The sequence below is a fragment of the Cebus imitator genome, unplaced genomic scaffold (genome assembly GCF_001604975.1).
Source record: "Cebus imitator isolate Cc_AM_T3 unplaced genomic scaffold, Cebus_imitator-1.0 Scaffold194, whole genome shotgun sequence".
NCBI classification, from domain to species: Eukaryota; Metazoa; Chordata; class Mammalia; order Primates; family Cebidae; genus Cebus; species Cebus imitator.
This window is the reverse complement of record NW_016107509.1, coordinates 1977803-1988249: the sequence shown is the minus strand read 5'-3', so window position 1 is coordinate 1988249 and position 10447 is coordinate 1977803. Positions and strand designations below refer to the sequence as shown.

The 10447-nt window shown below is 41.6% G+C and overlaps 1 protein-coding gene across 2 annotated transcripts in view; it reads left to right on the top strand.

Moving 5' to 3' along the window:
- Nucleotides 1-569: 569 nt before the first annotated feature.
- EXPH5 (exophilin 5) overlaps nt 570-10447 on the top strand; it is an 81884-nt gene continuing 72006 nt past the window's right edge. For both annotated transcript variants that reach the window (XM_017547067.2, XM_017547066.2), the window contains exon 1: nt 570-917. In XM_017547067.2, coding sequence (XP_017402556.1) covers nt 799-917 — 119 coding nt within the window. In that variant the 5' untranslated portion in view covers nt 570-798. The remainder of the gene's footprint in view (nt 918-10447) is intronic.

Here is a 10447-nt window from a genome sequence, read left to right as displayed (position 1 = left end):
TGTTTATTTGTTTCTAAAATCTGAGAATGAGTTTTGTGGGACAGTGGATGTAGGAGGTGGGGGATGTCTATGGGATGAGAGGCTTGGCAAAGAATTCGTTTCCAAGGATACGCTAATTTCCGCCCTTCAGTCAGGTTCATTCACAGTCAGTGTAGTGAGTTTAGTTCTTTCTGATATTTCAAATAAAGTAATTCTTTTGCCAGTTACAAATCCTACTTGCAATTCTGTTTTCTATGGGCTCTTAATTATTCAAAAGGACGATTCCTCATGAATCTCCTTTTTCTCTCCTTCTACTAGTCAAGCTCAAGTTGTGCGAGGAAACAGCAACAGCAAAAGCAAATACTTTGGGGCCAAAACAGCCTCCGCCGCACTTAGAGGCAGAATTATATAGCCTTGTTTGCTTAACAACTCAAATAGGGGGCGGGGAGGGTGACGGGAGGAGAAGGGGGAGGGGACTAGGGAAGGGACAAGGGAGGGGACAAGGGAGGGGACAAGGGAGGGGACGAGAGAGGGCCCGCCACCCTTGGAACGGGATTGGTTCTCTCTCTCCCTTAAGCCGTTCACTTTGCATCTCGGTTGGACAGGTTGAGAGAAACATGTCATTAAGGTGTTGTCAATATGAGCCCTGTAGGTGTGGGCCGTTCCCTGGGTTTGTAGTTTTAGATTTTCAAAGGGGCGGACTTATTATTGGCTGTGGGATCAAGTTTTTGAAACTGGTCTTGTATATGTTGAAAAATGCCTTCCTAACACGAGGCGCCAAGGAACTTAAGTGTAACTCACTCACACACAGTAAAGAAAATGACGAAAGTTCCTCCGGGGTTTGATTTCAGTTTCTTAAATGACGAAGAGGCTAGGAAGATCCTTCAGGTGCTGGAAAGAAACGAGGAGCTACGGAGGGCCGAGAAGGACAGGATCAGGTACGGTGCAAATTCGTTTCTCTTGTCCTGGGCCTGGGTCCCGCAGGGGCCGGGGGTCGGCAGGGAAGGCGCGGAGCCTGCGCGGGGCACCTGCCCGGGATTAGGGGGCCGAGGGGGTGCTCCGGGCAGCTGCTGCGGAGGCTGCGGGTCGGGGAGAGGGAACTGCGCCGAGTTGCTCTCTAAAGGACTTTGGGATGCCTGATCGGTACTCTCTCCATACACCGCATACAGACGGGCTCGGCTGTGGGTCTGGGGTCGAACAGGCTGGGGGTCGGTGCGCTGCGGGGGCCGCATAGTGACGTGCGCTGTGCTGGGTGTCTGCTGGGCCATCCCGGGGCGTGGGCCGTTCCAGGCACTGAAATGGGGCGGGGGCGCGATCTGGAGCGGAATCCTGGCTGCTGCTCACTGCGCGGCCCGCGCGCACCCACGTGCTCGCACGGGTCCCGCAGAGCTTCCACCCTCGCCTAACACACTTTTCTCTCCGCACCAGAGGTGCATCTCTCCACCCCACGCGGGCAGGAGCACCTCACGGGAGGCGAAAAGTCCCCACCCCAAGGGCAGGAGCTCGAGGAATTTGTCAAATAGAGGCTTCTTTGTGGGCGAATGGGACTTGGACTCACAGGGGTGGCTAAAGGAGTGGGTCTCCTTGTGTGTGGTGCTGTGGGGAGCGAGTTTCCGCGGAATTTCACACTTGACCTTACTACACATTGTTGTAGGTGAGGGATGTTACTAAGGAATGAAATCCAGAGACACAGATAATTACCTGGGATATAAATCAACCAGTTTTTCTGCTGGGGAAGTGTGGGGCAAGTGCTGGAATGAATTAAAGGAACTCTCTCGCCAATATTGGCATATGTTTATCTAAGTCCTTCCCTAGACAACTGTGGAACGGAATTCAGGGTATCACTCTCAGGCCACACTGTGTGCCATTGATTGGAATTTAGCGAGTCATTTTGTTTTATGATCAGCTGCTTGCTATTGTGAATACCGGGCTCCCAATTCTTTCTAAATATCCCCACCTGCCTGTCCCCGACCTCCGACAAAAGAAACCCTCCAAGGACCCTCTTCAAACTGGAAAATCTAGTTGGTCTTTGTAGAAAGAATTAGTATATACTAAACTCAATGCCCTGACTTCACCCTTCTCCCCAAAACATGACTCTTGTGAGATAAAGGAATATTTGAGGTTGGGGAATGTGGGTTTCATATCATCATAGTCTGCCTTGAGAAAAAGTAACTTTATCATCCCCCGCCCCAACAGTATGGAAAATGTGCCTTTATGAGAACAGTATGCCACACCCACACACACCCACGTGCATGTACCTACACATATGCACATGCACCACACACGGCGCACCTAATTCTGGGAAGAAGAACTTCAGAACTGCACGGAATTTCAATGCATATTCCAAAGGCACTAAGAAACTGCAGTTATTCTCAGTGTGTGTTACTGGAAGTGTTTCTTGACTCTGAAGAGGATGGGTTTTTGTTTTGTTTTGTTTTGTTTTTTTGCCAGAGTTTCACTCTTGTTGCCCAGGCTGGAGTGCAATGGTGTGATCTCAGCTCACCGCAACCTTCGCCTCCCAGGTTCAAGCAATTCTCCTGCCTCAGCCTCCTGTGTAGCTGGGATTACAGGCATGAGCCACTACACCCGGCTAGTTTTGTATTTATAGTAGAGACAGGGTTTCTCCATATCGGTCAGGCTGGTCTCAAACTCCTGACCTCAGGTGATTCGCCCACCTCAGCCTCCCAAAGTTCTGGGATTACAGGCGTGAGCCACCGTGCCTAGCCAGGATGGGACTTCTTAAGTGATCCATTGTGTATTTGGGGAAATTGAGAGGAGAGTTAAAATAAAAAAGAGAAGCTCTCATTTAAGATGTGATCTTTTGACTTTTTATTTTTGACCTGATGCTTGCCTTGTTGTGTTTTCTCTATTGCAACTCATGATGCCCACTTCAGTTGACTTTAGAGGTAACTCGATCTCCACATAGATATACACGAAGCACACGTATCGCCACAAAACCATTGGGCTGGGCATTAGAAGGAAGGTGAAAACACATTTTCTAATTTCATGGTACTCACATCCTAATGGAAGCACAACAGAAAAATCCATAATGCTAAAGCAAAATCAATACTGTATTATACTAAATATTAAAAATATTTAATTGCCCAAATAATTTGAAAAATATCACCATTAAAATCCAAAAAATCATTTAAGGAAAGTAGATGTGTGGACCAAATGCCCAAAGCAATTTTTCTGTCTTTTCCCCTGATTAATTCCCCTCTTCCCCTATTGAATACCCGTGTCTGGCTTGCCGTCTCCATGGGACTGTTGTGCCTACCCACTTCAGGCTCACAAGTATTCATTTCAGTAGCAGATATTGGCCTACAGAAAGGGCCCGAGACAACATGTCAACTTGGCTGCCTCTTCTGCTCATATTCTTGATATGTGTGATCATATTTTCCAAATCAAAAATCAGAACACATTACTTATAACTCAAGAGTATAATTTCCTTCTGTTATGGCTTGGCGTATATGAAAAATAACCAAAAAGAGATGCTTCAACAGGCCTGAGAGACTCTGGGACGCCTTTTTACTGTATTAAGAAACAGCTTCAAGATCTCTTGACTAGAGCAATAAAGGTCCAAATGGGGAAGTTTAGAAAGTTAGCAGGTTGGGGAATAACTTATGAGTTCATTTGTATCTATGATAGGCTTGAGGTATCTACAAGACAACTAAGAAGAAATACAGGCACTCTATAGTTAGCAATCTAGAACTACAGTGTTGGGGCTGGGCCCAGTGGCTCATGCCTGTAATCCCAGTGCTTTGGAAGACTGAGGTCAAGAGTTTGAGACCAGTCTGGTCAACACAGCCAGACCCTGTCTCTACAACAAAAATTAAAAATAAATTAGCCTGGCATCATGGCACATACTTGTAGTACTAGCTACTCAGGAGGCTGAGGTGGGGAGATCCCTTGAGTCTAAGAATTCAAGACTGCAGTGAACTATGATTGTTCCACTCCAGCCAGGGTGACAGAGTGGAGACCCTGTAGCTAAAAATAAAATTAAAAAAAAAAAAAAAACTACAGTGTCATGCAGGGCCAAAAATGTCTGAGATGGATGTTAAAGCTGTGAGAGTAGTTGAGTTCATCATGCAGAAGAAGGCAGCAGCCCCACCCACAGAAAGTTCCTGAACACACAGAACTTTCTCCTGATCTCCCCTCATCTGTACCAGACCTCTCTGGCTCCAACTTACCAGAAAAGTATTTGCATTAAATATAATAGTTAATGTTTCTAATATAAGTTTATTCAAATTTTTAAGAAAAACACCAGGATTCAAACTGATAAATAGGCAAAAGATAGAAATAAATTATTCACACTCGAAAATATGCAAACAGGAAACATAACAGTTAGGAAAATGTTCACCCTCACAGTAATAAATGAAAATTGAAGTAATCTTGAGATACCATGCTGCCCCTTTAAAAATAACAAAAAAATGTTAGTGAGGGTTGAAATGAAATGGGTAGATTCTGCACATTGTTAACATCATCATATGTTGATTACAAGCCTTTTGGTGAGAATTATGGCAATATCTATCAAGATAAGCTTTACGCTTGACCCAATTGTCCAATTCTTGGATATTTCTCGTTAGCAAGAGATTAAGGTGGAGGAGATGGCCACACTAACATATATTAAGTGCTACCTTTTTATGTAATAATAGTAATTATTGTAGTAATAGTGACAGCTAACATTTATAGGCCCTTACTTCAGGCTAGGCACTGTACTAAACATGTTATACAGAGTCAATTAATCCTTCCAATAACCTCTTTGGGTATATTCTCATCTCACAGAGAAGGAAACAATTTTAAAAGGTCAAGTGTCTTGTCCAAGGTAAGTGATGGAGCCACAATTTAAAATCCAGGTCTATCTCTATTTTATTCATCAACGTTGAATAATCCTTACAACCGTTTCTTGGGGTATTAATGGCTTTTTACGTAAGTAAAACTGAAATTTGGCAATATTAAGGAACTTGCCTAAGGTCACACAGCTCATAAACGTCAGGAAATTTGAACCTAAATCTATCTGGCATCAAAACCTGTATTCTTTCCATATATATATATATGTATGCATGTATGTTATACATGTTATGCATACATATGTAAAACATATTACATACATGCTATGTTAAACATACATATAACCTGAAAAGCATCTAACTTTTTACAAGTCTTTGAAAACCATAATTACATATCTCATCCCCACCTCCACCACTGGCTCTCCTGAACGGAAATCTGAAATAGAGAAGGACCGAAAGATTTATGTCTCCTTGTCAGCTTACAGAAGAAATATCAGTAAATCCAAAATGTTTATTTTTCCAATTGCAGAAAACTATAAATTGTGAGATGTTACAGTGCCTGGTGTAATCAAGGTTTTAAATGGCATGTCTAGATTTAAACCATTTTTTGCTCCATGGCAAGATTGGAGCCCGGGAGAGTTTTCCAGAATTTAGTTGTTTCTGATTGATTTACACTAATATCCTTGAGCACAGTTCTGAAGGGGACTATATATATCAAAGTCATGAAGTCGTCTGTAGCTGGTGGTAGCTGCCATATCTGGAAGAGATTAAAAGCCAGATACACAAGCCTCCTGTCTCCACTAATCATTCTGCCCTCTCCTCTCCCAGCCTGTGAAATCTGCTTCTGGTTAAGGGGCAGACTTTCTAGAGACACTGGATGTCTACTGATTTGGCTTTTACTGTGTGCCAGACACTGGGTTGGCCCTGAGAATACAGTGGAGAATAAAATGCAGATTCTACCCCAAATGGCTTCAGTCTATGAAAGGTTTTCATTGGCAATAGAATGGGTAAGATGAAGTGTTCATATAAACGTAGCTCACCCTTATGCAGCCCTGTGTGGCTTGGAAAAAGGACCAGGAGAACAATGCCTGGAGTCACAAGTGTGCTTAAGAGGCTTGAGCGTGTTCTGATGCATACCAAGGTATCCGATTAATATGGATTTCTGAGGTGTCTGCACTTTCCAATGGCATCCAATTTAGTTAATTCCTTTAAACTGAGGGAGAACTTTCTCTCAGATATATTCTCCTATCTAGTTACTCCTGTGGATTGGTCTCCATAGGCAATAGGCGCAGAACTACTATAATAATATAGTTCCATATTCCAATGCCAAGAAGCAGTGTTCTTTTTAAGCTTAGTGCTATTGTAACTCTTTTAGCATATACAATCTTTCATATCTGTTTGTTTTTATCCTCATCCTCAACCTGATAAAGCGAGTATTATTATCTTCTTTTTCAAAAGCTAATAAAACAACTGCAATAATCGCTAACGTTTGTTGAGCATTGACCCATGCTAAGCTCTTTGTGTGCACTATCTCATTTAATTCTTATGACAGCCTGATGAGTTAAGGGCTGTCTTTATCTCCGTTTGACAGAGGAAGCTTAGAGAGGGAAAGTGACATGCTTGCGATGATACTGCGAGGGAGTGTCAGATGTGGGAACTCCATCTCCACACAACCACTGCGCGGTGCTGCCTCCTACAGTACCAAAAAGTTGAAGTGCCTTTCCTCACCTAGCCCATCTAGCTCGTAACAGAACCCAGACTGGGATATTTTCACTTTAAAACTCTTGCTATTTTATTTCCACTGACCATAAAAATAAAAACCACACAATTCCAGGTAGTCAAATACCCAACTCAAAGTTGGAGATGTTATTACTAAGGAAAATAGCATAATGGATATGGGAGGATAACTAGTACCATCCGCCTATATGGAAGGAAATTGCTGGCAACCATTTATGTTAAAAAATGCATATATGCTTTCTGATATAAAGTTCTTAAACTTTATACTGTTAAAATGGTTATCTTTGGGGAATGATATTTAAAGGGACTTTAACTCTTTTACTACTGTTTTATTTTTTAGTTATCATATGTTATTAAAAATAGGCCAAGCACTGTGGCTCACGCCTGTAATCCCAGCACTTCAGAAAGCCGAGATGGGCAGATTGCCTGAGGTCAGGAATTCAAGACCAGCCTGGCCAACATGGTGAAACCCCATCTCTACTAAAAATATAAAAATTAGCCAGGCACGGTGGCCAGCATCTGTAATCCCAGCTACCTGGGAAGCTGAGACAGGAGAATCGCTTGAACCTGGGAGGTAGAAGTTGCAGTGAGCTGAGACCGTGCCATTGTACTCCAGTCTGGGCAAAAAGAGCAAAACTCCATCTCAAAACAAACAAATAATAATAATGACACTGTTTCTTTGGATAATAAGTACAGAATGTTTGGACTGGAACTAGAAAAAAAAAAGAAAAATAAAATTTTAAAAAGAAAAAATATACAGAATGTTTGATTTTTTACTTTCATAAACGTCTTTTATGAAGGTAAAAGAATATTTTAAAATATCTTTAAAAATAAGTATCTTTTAAAGGTAAATTTCTTTTTTAAAATGTCTAAATGTTTTTCTGCCCTTGTCCTTTTCTTTACAATGTTAATGTGTGCACAGGTAAGTTGGTACACGGTAAGTCATACATCAACCTTGATTCCTTGGGGTCAGGGATTATCTGAGGGATGGAGAGTCTCACATACTTAGTGGGTACTCAATTCCTAGTCAAATGGAACTTAACTTACTGCTGTAGCAAATACAAACTAAGGGAAAGAAAGATCTGCGGAAACCAGGTGAAGGGCGAAAGAAGGTCAGGTTAAGGTTAGTCAGAAAATACTTCTGTTCCTCATTAGCACAGATGTCTTAAACCTGAGAACCACGTGAAGGTCAAAAGGAGGTCAGGTAAAGGTTAGTAAGAAAATGCTTTCCTTCCCTGTTATCACAGCAGGGTCTTAAGATTGAGAAGAAGGTGGCTAATAAGTAAGGAGTGCTAGCTGAGGCATGGTCTTTGGTAAACGTGGGTGGATTCTCTCCACCTTCGTTCAGTTTGGTTTTTCTGCAGTGAGTTATTGCTGTTGCCCAAGCTGTGAGATTTGAGAGCCATAGGCTCGCCACCCTCTCCTTCTCGGGGTATTTCCTTATTGACATTGCCAATGACCCTATTAAAAGGCCGTACTTCAAATATTAACAGACCACAGGAGCCAGCTTCCTCATTCCTTAGAAAGTATGTTAGGCTTTCTAAATGAAAGAGGAAATGGGGGATGACAGTGACCAAATTCCCCGCACCTCAACAAAGAGTCGTGATATTTTTATATTGATCGAGTTTGCCTTGGTTTCAACTTTGAAAAAAATACATTTAACAGCAGTTGAGGGAGGAAAGGGGATGGAGAGAGAGTAACTTATCCTGGCAACCACTATTTTGTTCTTCATTATTATAGTTATATCTTGTTTTTTTTTTTTTGAGATGGAGTTTTGCTCTTGCTGCCCAGGCTGGAGTGCAATGGCATGATCTCGGCTCATGGCAACCTCCGCCTCCTAGGTTTAAGCAATTCTCCTATTTCAGCCTCTCAAGTAGCTGGAATTACAGGCATGCGTCACCACGCCCAGCTAATTTTGTATTTTTAGTAGAAATGGGGTTTCTCCATGTTGGTCAGGCTGGTCTCAAACTCCCAGCCTCAGGTGATCCACCCACCTCAGCCTCCCAAAGTGCTGGGATTACAGGTGTGAGCCACCACACCCAGCATCTAGTTTTATCTTTTAAAGAATGTTATATAAATGGAAGCACGGAATACATAACCTTTTGAGAATCGTTTCTTTAACTCAGTAAAATGAGCGTCACACAGGTTGTTGTATGTATAAATAATTCATTCTGGCCAGGCAAGGTCACTCACACCTGTAATCCCAGCACTTCAAGGAGGCTGAGGTGGAAAGATCACTTGAAGTTTTGCCATGTTGACCAGACTGAGACCAGCCTGGGCAACATGGCGAAACTCTGTCTCTACTAAAAATACAAAAATTAGCCAAGCATGGTGGTGCGCATCTGTAATCCCAGCTACTTGGGAGGCTGAGGCAGGAGAATCGCTTCAGCCCACAAGGTGGCGGTTGCAGTGAACCAACATAGTGCCACTGCCCTCCAGTCTGGGCAACAGAGTGAGACTTCATCTCGAAATAAATAAATAATTTATTTCATTATATTGCTGAGTAGTATTTAGTATTTCATTATAGGAATGCACTACAGTTCATTTATCCATTCACCCACTGAAGAGCATTTGTATTGTTTACACATTTTGATGATATTGGATAATACTGCTATAAACGTCCATATGCAGGCTTTTGTGTGAACATGATTTTTATTAGTAGTGGAATTCCTGGATTATATTCTTGCATTTATAAAAAACTGCCAAACTGTTTTCCCCGCAGCTGTACCATTCTGCATTCCTACCAACAGTATATAAGAGTTCCAATCTCTGTCTTTGTCGTTTAGGCTGCTAGAACAAGATACCTTAGACTGGGAAATTTATAAACAACAGGAATCTATTACTCATTGTTTTAGACCCTGGAAGTCCAAGATCAAGGCACCAGTAGATTCTGTGCTTGGCGAAGTCCCCTTCCTCATAGAGGGTGTCTTCTCTGTGTCCTCATGTGGTAGAAGGGGTGAAAAGGCTTCCTCTCAAGCCTCTTATATAAGTGCACTGATCCATTCATGAGGGAGGAGCCCTCTTGACCTAATCACCCCCTGAAGGCCCATCCCTTACTACCATCACCTTGAGGGGTAGGGCTCAACATATGAATTTTGGGGGGACACATACGTTCAGACAAGAGCATAGTAGTTCTTCAGTCTTGCCAGCATTTGGTATTTTCAATATTTTTTATTTTAACCATTCTAATAGATTTGTAGGGGTATCTCATCAGGTTTCAATTTGCATTTCCCTGTTGACTAATAATAGTAAACATCTTTTTATGCTTTTTATACTTACTTGCCTTCCATATATTGTCTTTGAAGCATCTGTTAACAGTTTTTAATTGGGTTATTTATTTTCTGATTGGTTAATTTTGATAAGTCTTTATATATTCGCGATACAAATGTCCTATTGAACATCAGGTTTGCAAACATTTTCTTCCCAGCTGTAGCTTGTCTTAACGCTCCTACAGCGTCTTTGTAGAGTAAAAGTTTTCCAGTTTGACAAAATCCAACATATCAAACTTTTTTCTTTTATGAATCATGCTTTTAGTAGCATTCTAAGAATACTCTGCCTCAGCCCAGATTACAAACATTTTCTCCTATGATTTCTTTTTAAAGTGTTATAGTCTTATGTCTTACATTGATGCATTTGGAAATAAATTTTATGTAAAATGTGAAGTTACGATGAGATGTATTTTATTTTTGCATATTAATGCCCAATTATCCCAACACCATTGTTGAAAGACTATCCTTCATTAAACTGCCTTTGCAACTTTGTAAAAAATCTGCTGTAATTTTGGAGTCCATTTCTGGACTCTGCTCTTTTCCATCGATCAATATGTCTTTTTCTTCACAAATACTATGTTATCTTGATTACTGTGGCTTTATAGTATAGTAGGTCTTAACATCAAGTAGCCTGCTTTCTCCGTTGTCTTTTTTTTTTTTTTTTTTTTTTTT